General features: G+C 54.7%; 1 protein-coding gene across 2 annotated transcripts in view; it reads right to left on the bottom strand.

The window, feature by feature from the left end:
- The window catches only part of SPTAN1 (spectrin alpha, non-erythrocytic 1), a 52,413-nt gene that overhangs the window by 5,727 nt on the left and 32,667 nt on the right, over positions 1–14,019 (bottom strand). For both annotated transcript variants that reach the window (XM_090274836.1, XM_090274837.1), the window contains exons 34-49: positions 13,784–13,930; positions 12,938–13,041; positions 12,667–12,829; positions 12,271–12,285; positions 10,521–10,652; positions 10,182–10,319; positions 9,141–9,245; positions 6,842–7,050; positions 5,909–6,029; positions 5,622–5,743; positions 5,165–5,297; positions 3,497–3,595; positions 2,474–2,633; positions 1,545–1,621; positions 879–1,088; positions 271–567 (exon numbers count right to left, since the gene is read on the bottom strand). In XM_090274836.1, the coding sequence (XP_090130962.1) occupies positions 271–567; positions 879–1,088; positions 1,545–1,621; positions 2,474–2,633; positions 3,497–3,595; positions 5,165–5,297; positions 5,622–5,743; positions 5,909–6,029; positions 6,842–7,050; positions 9,141–9,245; positions 10,182–10,319; positions 10,521–10,652; positions 12,271–12,285; positions 12,667–12,829; positions 12,938–13,041; positions 13,784–13,930 (2,232 nt within the window). The remainder of the gene's footprint in view (positions 1–270; positions 568–878; positions 1,089–1,544; positions 1,622–2,473; positions 2,634–3,496; positions 3,596–5,164; positions 5,298–5,621; positions 5,744–5,908; positions 6,030–6,841; positions 7,051–9,140; positions 9,246–10,181; positions 10,320–10,520; positions 10,653–12,270; positions 12,286–12,666; positions 12,830–12,937; positions 13,042–13,783; positions 13,931–14,019) is intronic.

Raw genomic sequence — 14,019 nt, 5'->3', positions numbered from 1 at the left:
GTCGCCCTCAACCCGGAGACAGGAGGAAGGAGTCTGGGAGACACTCGGTGAACGCAGAGCGCTCAGTGATTCTTTGGCTGCTTGAAACCCCCCTGGGAGCTCTGGCGAGGCGTGTGTGAAAGTGCCGGGCGACAGCCAGTGGCCGGGCTGCCAGACTGACACACGCGGTAACTGGACACGAAACCCCACCCCCTCCACGCTGGAAGGAGTTTCCCTGACCAGGGTCCCGGGCCGACAGTGGCGGGAATGCAGAGCGCACGGGAAGGGCACCTTGATGATCTTCTGCAGGTTCCTCCAGGTCTCCTCCAAGGCCTCCATGGTGAACCACGTGTAGGGGTTGGAGGCCACGCGGAAGCTCTTGATCTGGTGGTCCAGCTCGGCCAGCTGGTTGAAGTCAGCCTGGGCTGAGCTGAGGGAGGAGCGGAAGGCATCGTGGGCCTCACGCAAGGCTTTGATTTCTTCCAGGGAGTTGCAGCGCACAGGGTCTGTCAAATCTTCCTCTGCGTTTTCAAACCAGCTGTTGAAGGCAGAAGCCTTTTTGGCAAAGGTCAGGAAGAGGTCCTCCACCTGAAAGCAAAGGAGATAGTGTCGTGACAGCTCCCGAGGCGCCAGTGGGAGATGGCACGTGGCTGGCTCGGCTCTCTGCCACCTCTGCTTCCGAGAAGTCCTCCGCCCGTCTCTCCTGCTACCCTTCCCCTCGTGCACGTGAATTCCGTCTGTCCCGGGTGCTTCTGAATGGCAATCTCACCTTCGTCGGAGGTGACCCCACACCCATGCAGAACCTCTGGGCCACGCGCTGGCTGCGCAGCACGCCAAGTGGCAGCTGTGCTGGCCCCCCCAGGCGCTGGGCCTGCTAAGCCCGGCCCGGGCCCCCTCACCTTGCGGAAGTGACCCTGAGCCTCCAGCAGCTTCTTCCTCCGGGCGGCCGAGTCGGCCAGCAGCTGGCTCCAGCGCCTCATGAGGGACGCGTGCCGGGCCTCGATGGCCTTGGACTGGACGTGCTTAGCGGCCAGCAGCTGGTCCTTGAGAGCGGTGATGTTGGCGATGCCCTCCTGCTGGAAGGCCTGCAGGCCGGCATCGAAGGTTTCCTGGAATACGAGCCACGGGTTAATCTGCAGTGACCGCAACGAGCCGCGAACCTGCTGTTTCTGGTGCCACGGCCCGACGGTCAGCCTGGAGTCCCCACCTTGTCCTGCCACAGGGTCACACTCGCCCTTGTCCTTAAGACTGTGGGCGTGACAGCAGCCTCTTCCCAGCCCCCTCCACCCCCACGCAGACTGCGGTCGGACGCCGATGGCAAGCCCCCAAGCGCATCGCGCAGCACACGCAGCCCTGCTCGGGCCCCCCCCCCCCCAGCGCTGCAGGTTCGCCCAGTGTGGGAGTGCCCAAGGGCCAGGGCCAGGGCAGCGTCATGTTTACCGCCGCGTCCCTGGGGCCTAAGGTGAGCACCCAGCATCTCAACAGAAGATGCTGAGCATCGTGTATCTGCCAGAAACCACTGCTTGAGCAAAGCTTAGTCCGTCAGCCAAGGGGCCACAACTGACCTGTTTGGTAAGGAGAGTCTGGACAGAAGACAGGTCTCGGCCATAATCGTCAGTCTTCAAGCTGTTCTCCTTTTCACCTAGAAACCGAGCATGGGAAATACAGCAGCCCCTCTCTATATCGCAGTTCACTTATGATGGGATTTAAAAAATATATTTAATTATTTATCACGGGTTTTTCGCTCTATCACGGGATTCTACGGTACTGTAGACGTGTATCGTTAAAATCACGTAGGTTTAAGAGTGCAGAATAAACGTAAGGTTGTTACTTTGTGGGGGGGTCTAGAACGTAATACCCACGATAAGTGAGGGATCACTGTACGCCTCTCCTCCGTGCAGTGAGATTAAAAGGAAAAAAGATACTGAGGCACAGTACTTTTATTTCAGTTTCAATATTACCAACGGCAGTCTCTGAATCCACATTAGCTGGCTGCCTCCTGCACCCCAGACCCCCGTTTTCCATTTGTGCCATGAAGACGTGGTTCAGTCTCTATGTGACAGCAACTACCAAGGTCACATGGCCCCGAAATCAGAGTCCAGCTCCCCCTTTCAGGAAAGCGGAGCGCACCTGGACCCATGTGGCTAGAGGCAGTACGATGCAGCCTGGTGCCAGCTGCTGTGATTGTTTTGTCCCTACTGTGACCTCCACTGCTCCTCCCATTGGCCAACAGCCTTTTTTTTTGGTGAACCCTTGTTGGCTCAGTGCCAGACACCGCCAAGGCCTCGGCTCTCTGGGTCAGGACACTGGATCCCTCTGGCTTCCGCCAGTGATCTGCCCTTGTGGCGGGGTCTCTGAAACGCCCCCATCTGAATAGTTTTTTCTCTGCAAAAGGAAACCCACTGTGAAGGGAAGAGACAAGCTGGGGTCTGGAACAAGCAAACCAGCTGCACTGGGGGGCGAGGGCCTCGGGGCCGTCTGAGGCAGTGCTCACCGATCCAGGACTCCACCACATCCGCCTTCCAGTTGAACTGAAGGAAGGCCGAGTTCTCGTCAAGCTTTGCCTTCCTCTGGGCGGCAGCTTTCTCCAGGTCGGACACCTTCCCGTTCAAGCCCTTCATCTTGGAAGAGATGTTCTCTTCATGGTGATTGTTCTAGGCCAGAGAGAAGGCAGGCCCAGGTCAGCCCCGGCACGCACCGTGGCCGCCCGGCCCGGGGAAGGCCTGCTCTCCGGGCGCTGGGGGGAAGCGCGGGCAAGGCCTCTGAGAGCAGCACAGAGTAGGGGCCTTAAAAGGACGGCCACTGGCCACTCCCCTTCACGGAGTTAACTCCAAAGGAGTCATCAGGAATGTACTGAAATGTGAAGTTACGATAATGTTCTATCAGCGTTAGTCTCGATAGCAAAATAACCGGAAAAAGCCTAAATAAAGGTCCCTTAGAAAAAACACTTTACATCCAAAGAATGGCTATTATACGTGCTCAGTAAAAACAGAAGAACGGTTCAGCAAAATGTTTTCGCACCGTGGAGACCAAACTTGTGAAGCCTCAAACGCTGATTCAGCTCGTACTTGGCCGTGCCGCAGAGCAGCCAGGTTACAGAACGGCGATGGACCGCCGCCAGGCAGCACCTGCCTCACCTGGGGTAGCGGCGCGTGCGGAGGAAAAGCCCGAACGCCGGGCAAAGGCTCGTACTGGTGGTCTCCGGTGTCGGCCGAAGGGCGGGGGCTATGACTTGCTTACCTGCATCTCCAACTCTATAAGGAGCTTTAACACTTGAGAAATAAGAGAGCAGCCACGTGGGAGGGAGCGCCGGCACCACAGAAGGAGCACCGGGGGCTCTCCTCTGCTTCATCGGCGCAGAGGCCACTAGTGCTGCCCCGATCTCTACGGAGAAACTAGCCAGCCGACTGTGTGGCCCCCCTTCTTTATGAAATGCAGAAACGGCGCCGCTGTTGGCTCCGTGCACAGCTCTGAGGACTGATTAGAAACCAGGGTCTCAGCGGCGCGCCAGGCTCACCTTTTTAACGAGGTCTTGTCCATTAGTGCAGACGTCGTTCACACGGTCCTTGTGGACAGTGAAGTCCGTCTCGAAAGCCTCATGTTTCTTCAGTAAGCCCTGCAAGGGAGGCGTGACCGGCACTGAGCACCAGCTGGCATGAGCCAGTGTGCCAGGTTGGGACAGAGGGTAACGAGCCCGGAGGTGTGGGCCCTCACACGCTTCAGCCTAGCGGAGGACTAAGATGGCAGACGGGTGCAGAAAAACGGGTGACTATGAAGGTAGGACCCCTGGGGGGCTGCAAGAGGAACCGGCGGGGGGCTGGCCTTGGGAACACCGCCAGGGCGGCCTTTCTGAAGGGGTCAGCTCTTGGCAGCCAGTTGGCACAGCGTCTCTCTTGCCCTCTGGGAGACCAGGAGTGAACAGAAAACGAGCTGGAGAGAACCTTCCTAGTCTTGTCCTCAGCACGACCAAAGCGTGGGAGACCGCGCTCCCAGGGCCTGAACTGCACAGAGGTGGGACGCCCTCACCCCATTTCAGTTCTAGCTCCTCCACCCTGACTAGCTGCACAGGGTCCCCACTGTGAGGGCTGTGGCTCAGGGGCTACCCCGATTCTTGGGAATGCAGGCTCTGCTTCCGCAGCTGGTGCTACACATTCAGGAACGTTCTAGCATAATGTGCAGCCCCTCCTATCAAGAGGGGAGTCTATTCATCCACCCGTGACCCCGGCTGCTTTGTGACTGCTTTGACCAACAGAAGGCAGCTATGTCGTGTCACGCCAGAGACCAGGCCCGAAGCCCCCTGTGCCTGGGTGATGGGTGCTGCCTAAGGAAAGCGGTCTGGCCCGCTGGGAGATGAGAGGCCGCGGGGACAGAACCAGCCTCCAGCTGCGTGAGCGACGCTCCTGGATCTCAGCCCAGCGGGCCTCTGCCCCACGGCAGCTGTGAGGGAGCCCAAGGGACAGCAGCAGAGGGAACATGACCCAAGCAACAGAACCATGGGAAATAAGAAGCTGCTGTTCTGGGGCTGTTACAGAACGACAGTGAACCAATGTATTTAGGGCATATGCTGGGTGTGAATTGTGTGCCTGCAAAAGGTATGACGCAGCCCTAACCCCTGGCACCTGGGAATGTTCACTGTGGTCTCTGCAGAGGTGACCAAGTTAAGATGAGGTCATAGGCTGGGCCCTGACCCAACGACTATGTCCCTGAAGCAAACGGAGCCCTGGACACGGGCACACCCAGAGAGTGCCCCGGGAAGGCACAGGCAGAGGGAGGACAGCCACCAGGGAGAGACTGAGACTGGAGAGGAGCAGCCACAGCCGGGGGCACCTGGGGCCACAGGGGCCGGGAGGGGCGAGGACCGACCTCCCAGAAGTTACGCCTCGCTCCCAAGACTTCCGGCCCCCAAAACCACAAGCACCAACTTCCGCTGTTTGGGAGCCCCCATGGGCGGTACTTTACGGCAGCCACAGACCACCGGGGCTCACCAAGTCAGGCCAACTTTGCCTGCAGAGGGACACTGACAGTGTAAGATCTCGAGGGCAGACAACAACCAGCGCGACTGCGACCCTGGCCGCTGGCTCTGTAAACCCCGGCTAAGAGCATGGCCACTCAATGCACCGGGAGGAAAACGGTGACCAGAGGCGGGGGCTGGGAGAGGGAGCAGGGGGCGTCTCCCGGCTCTGACCTGGATAGCGGCCAGAGTGTCTCCGTAATCCTCACTGGCCACCAGGGTCATCTTCTCATTGATCCATGCTTCTTCCTCTTCCACGTTGGCTACGAACTGCTGATATTCCAAGGATTCTTCTAGCCTCTGGCCCCTATTTATAGCAGACACAAAAAAATCAGCTGCGACCTCTTCCAACTTCGATTCCGGTAGTTAACATGTTTAAAAACACCGACAAGCTTGGGACATAAACGGTTCAGTCAGCCCCTCTGCTCAGTACAAAGACAGTGTTGGTGGGACAGGAAATTCTGGGACCCCATGCTGGGTCCAGAGTCTCATAACGGAAGCGGCCTGCCAGGGGCCTGTCAGAGGTGGCTCTGAGCAAGCCAGCCGCGGCCCCTGCACACGCAGGGCCTGGGGCTCCGCGCAGGCCTCCCGCCGCCCCCGAGAGGGACCCGTGTCCCCTCCGGCCGCGCACCGGGCCGCCGCCAGCTGCTTCAGCTCTCTCCAGTGCTCCACAAACTGCGCCAGGCGCTGCTGGATCTCCTCCTTCCCGATGGTGTTGTCGTCGGACAGCTTCTTCCCAGTGTCCAGGACGCCCTGACAGGCAAGAATGAGATAATAGCCATCTCCTGCTTCCAGATGCTTCCCGGAGAAGGCCTTGGTGTCAAACCCAGACGTCTGCCTGGTTGGGGCGAGGGGGTCACAGCCACCGGAGACCTCAGTAACGCCCCGCCGCCCTTGCCACCGGAAGAGGCCCCCCACCTGAATCGCAGGCTCGTGAGCTGCCAGCTCGGCCTCCAGCCGCTTGTGCTTCTTCCTCAGGTTCTGAACGCCCGTCAGGTCCCGGCCGTAGTCCTCGGAGCTCACCAGCAGCTTCTTCTCTCTGACAACACCAGCAGGCAGTCGGTGTCTGCGCCGCCGTGTTTTCCACCGGAGGCGTGTGGGCAAAACCGCCGGGAAGTTCCCAGCCCTCACGATGTCTTTCACCAACATCTACCCCTCTCTCTAGGAAAACCCCATCGGTCACTGGAAAACAAGTCTCTACTTTCCAAGTGAACAGCGACCGTGTCCGGGTGTGGGAGCACATACTGTGCCCGCCTTTGTGAGGGCTGGGTGTGCCCACGGCATTGCCCTTCGACCCACCGTATCAAACAGACACCCATCATACACGGAGGTAGAAAGACGCTGACGTTACTTTTTTTAAGTAAGAAATTAACAGACTTCCCCTACTTTGAATTGGCTTGTTTATATGCTACACCAACTAGAAAAGGTAGGCCAGACTTTTGGGGAGATGATTAAAAACAAACTCCGCTCCCTCCGTCAAGAATCGATCTTCCCCAGAGATCAGACGGTCTTTTCCAAGTGGAACTCACTAATTTCCCCAGGGATCTCAGGGCAGGGTCTAACCAAGGTCTAGTGCAATCATCATGCATCATGATCACTACCATCCAGAGGCCGCCACCCACCAGCACCACAGCGCGCCTGGATGTCGGAGAGGAGACCAAGGCGTTCCGCGGTGAGCGTGGTGGACAGAGCTGCGGCCCAGCGCAGCGGGGCTGCGGAGGCCATGCCGTTCCTGCCACCCCCGTCTCACCACCACAGGCCAGGAGAGACCCGCACCTCCTCACTCTCACTCAGCCCCACGGCCCCGACTGCCATCAGAGGCCCAGAGCATGACGTCCCAGGAGCACGTACTTGATCCAGGACTCCTCGTCATCCATGTCCCGGAAGAACTGGTGCAGGCGATGGGATTCATTTAGCTTGGCTCGCCGGGAGGTCGCCATGCTCTTAATTTTCTGGAAACGACCGTTGATAGTGTCCCGCTTGTCCTTTACTTGCGAGGTGTCGAAGGCACTGCTGGTCATCAGACTGTCTGCCTGACTGTTCAGGTCTTTTAGGCGATCCTGGGGCAGGAGACATAACGGGAGGAGGGGTCAGAGACCCGGGCGTCCATGAGCGCCTGCTTGTAAGAGCCCAGGAAGTGCTCCTCACTGGGGAGCGGGTTTCAGACACACTGGGTGTAGTGCTGATATTCTCAACGTGTGGCGTGTGGACCCCTGGGGTTCTATGCGATCAAAACTATTTTTGCACCCTCGGTGCGAGAGCAATGGCCATGTGGGTGGAGTGTGCGTGCTGAGGGCTCGGCTCAAGGCCGGGCAAACCGCCACACAGATATAAACTCCTCACTGCCCTGCCCTCCCAGAAAAAGGCTGCCTCACAAACACCCTTTAAAAAGCAGCAAGAGCTGTTAATTGTACTAAACATCCGTGTTTGAATACATGTCATGTAACATAAAATGGAAACACACACAGGCACTGCTGCAAACGCAGGGCCGGTGCCTGTCTCGAGGAAAAGCACGCGGGGCGAGTGCAACGGGGCTCTTTCTCCACGGACCACCGTTTTTATTCAAAAGGACCAACCCATAGACTATCCGACAAATACTGTGTCGGGTATAAAAAAAGTAGATCTGTCACTTTAAGGAAAACTGAGTTTGCCGCTAATGGTAACATTCAAATTTTCATGAGAAAATCGGAATTTGGAAGATTCCTGTCTACCTCTATGAGTGTGACAGCGTTCCGACAGGTAACGTTTTCTGTGTGGAGACTGGCTGTGATGTTACCCAACACGATGACTGGATGAAACGGGTCTGCATGTAGCAGGTCCATGTAACTCAGCGAACCAGTCTTTCCAAATGGTTCTGTTATCTCACGCGTGGGTAAAAGGTCCATTCAAAGTCCAACATGGACCGGTGGATTTTAACAGAAAATAGTATAAAAAACTGATCGATAAGACTTCCACATCCACTTTGCAATCTTTTTCTAAGATTTTAAAACTTATTTGTTTGTGGAGAGAGGAAGGGAGGAAGAAAAAGGGAAAGAAACATCAAAGTGTGGTCGCCTCTCATGCACCCCCAACTGGGGACCTGGCCCGCAACCTAGGCACGTGCCCTGACTGGGAATCGATCCAGCGCTTTGGTTTGTACGCTGGCGCTCAGTCCACTGAGCCACACCAGCCAGGGCTGCAACTGAACTTTAATAAACTACCACTTGCTGAATTGGGTAGCATCAAATATTCACATTAATTATCTGAATTAAAATATTACTCCTGTCTCAAACTATCTGTGCCAGGCTGTTGTGTCAGATGACACATCCTAAGAAACTGAATTCAGAAGCGGCCATGAGAGGCCAGTGGTCTCCTATTAAGCTGGACATTAAGATATTTGTAAGAATATAACCAATGCCACTCTTCTTACTCTATTTTTGTTTCTAGAAAAACTTAAATTATAATTCATAAAAACATTACTTATGTTAACTTGTGATGCGTTTATTATTATTTTAAATGAATCAATAAATTTATACTCCCAAGAAGTTGCAAAGGCCACACAGGCTCTGTGTGTCCTCCCACCAGGTCCCCCAACTGTCACAGCTTTCATAGCACAGGATCAAAACCAGCACCTCCACTGACTCTGCTATTATCGACCCACAGGCCTTATTCCGGTTCCACCCTCTTTATCTGCATTCATTTGTGCAGGTGTTTGTGACTGGGCTGTGTAGCCCTGTGCAGTTTTATCCTATCTGTAGATCGGTGTCATCGCCACCGAGACCAAGACACAGACATTGTTCTATCGACACAGGAACTTCTTGGGCCTTTACAGCTGCACCCCCACCCTGACCCCAACCCCTGGCAACCGCTCATTTGCTCTCCACCTCTGTAATCTGTCATTTTGATAATGTTATATAAATAAAGTCCTAGACTATGTAATCCACTGATACTGATTTGTAAAATTTAAACTTTTAAAACTTACTTTTAATAATGGTGACTTATTGATAAACAAAGCCCATAAGCTCTTCGGGGCCCCTCAGTGACAGCTGAGAGCATAAAGTGGTCCCAAGATCACAATGTTTGAGACCCTCGGCTTTGAGGGATGGACACCCTCTCCTTTCCCAAACGCACAGCCGTGTCCAGACACCGGCCTCGCCGCCCCTCTGCTCACCTCGTGGGCGGATATGTCTGCCTCCAGCAGCTGATGTTTTTTTAGCAGGTTGTTCACAGAAGCCAGGTCTTTGCCGTAATCCTCAGACGCCAGGAGGGCCTCCACCTGGCAGTGAAACAAAAGCGAGAGGCTACTGTACGGGGCACACGGAGGCTTCTGGGGCGCCAGGCTGCTCAGCTGCTGTTCCTGGTCCCGGCGAGGAGGGCCGCATACTTCTCAATCAGAAGTTCCTGCTGTGCCCACTCAGCTGGGTCAGCCCACGTGGCCCAGGACGCTCTCCTTTTCTGTCAAACACCCAAGCGCCTGTGAATTTAAACGCTACAGCTGAAGTCAGGGCCACTGAGCCTTCAAGGTGGTCTGATGACAAAATGCAGAGCAATCCCACTTCAAGGAAACTCCGCCAGGGGAAAGGTGAGCAGCGTGGGCAGAGAGCCACACAGGGCCGCTCACTGCCGCGCGACCCAGGGCACCAACAACTGGAGACCTGAACGGTCGGTTTCCGCGACAGCACAGCTAACTCTTATGGACCTGGGTAGCCATTCAAAAGGTTAGGAGGACTTTTAGGGACTTGGGGACAACACTCCCAACATATACTAACAAGAATTATACCATGAGCCCAACTATAGATAAAAAATATAGCTATACAGACATTCACGGAACTATGTATAGATAGGACACATAGTGTGGGTGACTCTAAACATTTCTATTTCTCGTGGCTTCTGTACTCTCTCACTTTCCTGTGGAGCGCACACTGCTGACGGGCTGCCGACTCCCTGCCGTTCTGGTTTCCATCTGCACTCCCTCTGGAGGAGTGAGCTCTAGTCCAAGGCCATCAAAGCTAAGGCCACTCTTCTCTAGAACATCCCTTCCCTCTGCCTCCGAGTCCCGTACAGCACGCAGCTCACATTCGATAGCGAAGGCTTCTGCTAACAGGGGCGTCGGGAGGGCCCTGACTCGCCCTGGTTTCAGGCTCGTTGACAGACCCATTGCCCCAAGTGACTAGACCTCTTCTGATGACAGGAAGGGAACACTTGGCATCACCTCGGAGAGCCAGAAGTCAAAGTCCTTGATCCCAGTGTTAAAGTTCTGCTGCTTGTTGGCTTCTTTCAGTTTCTGGCTCTTCTCAGCAGACTTCTGCACCAGGAACTGCCACTGGTCAGCTAAGGCCGCCAGCCGGGCCTGGGGAGGAGAAGGGAGACGTCAGAGATGGTGAAATCCATGGAGAACCCGCTCTGCTAAAGCTGATCCCACACACTCGCAAGGGGAGAACGGAGGACATGCAGCAGCCATTCCGCTGCACCCCGACGTGTAAGTGGCCCGAAGCCCCCTGGCCTGCTGAACCCGGCCCCTCGTCCCCTCGTGCAGAGCCGGGGGCCCTACCTTCACAGCATCCTCGCTGCCGGCACAGGCCCCGCGCTCAATCAGGGAGTTGCCCGTGTCAATCACGCCACGGATGCGGTCAGCATTCGCGTGCAGTTCTGCTTCGAAGGCCTGGTGCTTCTGGTGCTTGCTCTAAAAAGAGCAAAAATCACTTCTCAAAACCTGGTCCTGCACTTGACATCTCAGGGATAAGGGATTCTCCAAAGGAAGGGAGTGGTAGCAAACTTAAAGGATCTGGGGCAAGGGTTGGCACTTTTTTAGAGAACGCAGTCACAGTATCTGTGTGACTACGTGGGGGTCAGTCTGTTGGGGGTCCAGCAGAAGGGCTCGGCCAGCGGAAAGGAAATGCACCAGCTCAGGAATAGGTAAACTGAGTTAATTCTTAGATCAGTAGGACTGGCTATTTGGGAGTGAAAACCTGGAATTAAACACTTCCAAACATTTTTCAGAAGACCACAATGGCCAATTGAAGTTTGGACTCTATATGGACATCAATTTCCATCCACAGCTCTCTCCTCAGCGGACCGAGACTCTAACGATAACACACATACGAATCTCTCCTCATCTAAGGCAGCCATCACTAGGGAGCAATGCGTCTGATGGCCAGGCGGGCTCTCTGTGACGGAGAAGTCTGTGGCACTGCAGCCTGGGGCGTGGCTGGCTCCACGTTTGGTAGCTGTCATTATCAAGACTCCTGGATACTGTCAAAATCCGGGCTTTAGTCTAGGTAGGAGCTTCTCTTTGCTAAGAAAAGAGTGCGCTTGGGAGAGCGCTGGGCTCCTGAGGCTGGGGCCTGAGAGTGTGGTTAAGAATCCAGAGGAGCAGGAGGCGCGGGGACACAAGACACAAGCATGAGGACGTGGCTGTGGCAGTTCTGGGTGAGAAACGCAGGGTCTCGGGGGAGGATGTTATTTGGGGAAAAAAGAAACTAAAAGAAAAAAAAAGCAGTCTAGCTGGGGAAAAATTCTGCACCAAATGTTTCATTTCAGGGGCAGCAACTGTCAAAGGATGGAGCGGCCTGGCTGGCAGGCCACAGCAGCACTGACAGCGGGTACCCTGGCGCCTGCGCCCTAGAACAGGAACAAAACGTCTCGAATACCCACAAATCCTGATGAAGCCCAATTTACTCCTCTTGTTCTGATCACTCTTTGGCTCACATTCCATCTAGTCTATTACTTCTTTTCGTCCATCCATTTAAGCAACTTCTGAACTACATTTGGACGGAAACATCTCTTTCACAGCCGCTTGGGTAATGTCCCCCTTTTCCTCAGCCCTTTGCCCCAGTTCCTCTTAGGTTTGGAAGCAGGGAATCTACCTCTCTGGGGATCTCCTGCTGCCCCTCTCCTGTGACCAGCACGGAATCCTCACACTCCGCTAGACCCCCTGCTCTTAGGCCACCAGAGGCCAGGAGCTGATGTCTATACAGAAAAAGCTGATTATTTCATTTTTTAAAAGAAGCACTTCTAGAAAGAAAGCAGTCAGTTACTGCCCCTCAAATCAAACACTGCACAGAACTTGCCTACGTGATAAACTGGGAGAGGGAACGAAACGAAGGGGTGCAGGCCAATGACAACAGAGAAAGCCACATCCCACAGGGACACGTGGATGGAGTGATGGGTGATGAGAAACGAGCAGACGGATGGAGAGATGCCAGCAGACTGCGTGTGACCACGATCACAGAGTCTGCACAGAAGGACACAAATACTGGAGAGCTCATTAAACTAAAACTTTTAAAGAACAAAAAACTTACCAGCAGCTTGGAAAGCTACAAAAATAGATTGAAATAACAAGAGTTCAGTACACTGACGTGAATATACAAATCAGCTATTAAACAGAACCTCATTTTGCTGTCCTACTTCCCCTGGGAAGCCCAGCATTTGGGGACAGTACACAGAAGGGGGCTCTACAGACTTTTTAGAGCAGATACTGACGATTTCAACAGAGACGAAATAGCCTTGAAAGGGCTCCGACAATTCATTGGGACCTTCTCATCAGCTCAACTTACTAAGAAAATTTTCATTGGCTTCACCTCGGGCACCAAGAAACTGTTTGATAGGTAACCCCCCCTTTAAAGATGCCATACTCAACATGACCTACTCCAGAGCACCAGCTGCTCTAGAGGAAACCGTCACACCGCCCAGCTCACCTGGATGTTGGTGGGGTCCTTGTAGGACTCGTCACTCGCCGTCTGTAACTTCTCGCTGATCCAGGCCTCGATCTCATCCACGTCCCGGCTGAACTGCTGGAGGGTCTGCGATTCTCCCAGCCTGGACCTCTTCTCAATCATCTGGGTTTTAAGACGTCGCCATCTGAGCAAGGGAAATGGAGACCAAATGTGCACAAACGTCCCTCAGACAGGACTGGCCGGGACTCTCCCTCAGGCGCGGTGGGGTCTGTCAGCCCCGAAGAACACCCACCTGTCCAGAACCTCATTGCGCCGGCTAGAAATGTCGCCTTTGGCATAGTGGCCGGCAGCGATAAGCTGGTCAGCAAAGGACTGGAGAGCGGCAATCTTCTCTTCCTGCGGGCAAATGTCAGTGTCACGACACCGAGGGCAGAGGGGACCTGCTCGAGGTCCAGGTGGGTGAGGCGCCTGCCTGCCCCAGACTGCGCGTCTCAAGCAGAGCGGTTATTTTGGGTGACAGAAGCAGCCGGCGGCAGGATCGGAATACACTGACACTTTAGAAGCGGGAGCGCAAAAAGCCAGAAGAAAGCTTGATTTCAATCATTACGAGAGTAGAGTTTAACTCAAGAAGACTCCAGGTCGCACGGGGGTGGGGCAGGGGCTAGGACACCAGTAAATGCCACACACAAAACTGGGCTAAACAGGAAAAGGTGGTTAGATTTCCATCACAGTGGTTTATAAACCAAAGCGTTTTACATCTTCCTGATTTGCGTTAAGATGCTCCCTTACCTACCCACAACTTTGTTTTCCTTCCCTTTCACAATAAACGTTTCCCCCCGTGGCCCCGCCATCATCACGCCCTCACGACTGATGCGCGAAGGTAACAAGATCATCCCTGTCACTCGTTTCTCCTGGACAGCACAGAGTCTCCGGGAGCCGCGGCTGTGACTGTGCTGCCTCCTTTCTGAAGTTCACGTTGTGCACTGTGCTTTAAGGAAGCAGCCAGAGCTCTCTAGCTGAACTAATCAAGTGAACGACTACTTTTTATTCTCCTCGTCAGCAGAGGAAAGGAGAAAAGGCCAATGAAGATGTCAATCGGGGAAAGTACCGCTCAGACTCCCAGGGACAAAGGCCTCACCTGGACGTTAATGGCTTTGTCAAAGTCCTCATGTTTTTTGATCAGGGCCTCCACACTGTCCAGTGAGTCCCCTTTGTCTTCTGTATTCAAGAAGGCCTCCCGGGCAGCCATCCAGTTCTCTGCTTGCTCACAGTCCCGATGAAAGAGCTAAAGGCGGCGAGACAGGTGAGAAGATGGAGCCTTTGGCAGCGGAACACCTGGTCAGAACCTGGCAAACAGGAAGCCACTGCCCAGCA

This window comes from Furipterus horrens, unplaced genomic scaffold, assembly GCF_987537825.1.
Source record: "Furipterus horrens unplaced genomic scaffold, mFurHor1.1.pri manual_scaffold_4, whole genome shotgun sequence".
NCBI lineage: Eukaryota > Metazoa > Chordata > Mammalia > Chiroptera > Furipteridae > Furipterus > Furipterus horrens.
Note: the sequence above shows the minus strand (reverse complement) of the source record. Positions and strands in the feature narration are given on the sequence as shown.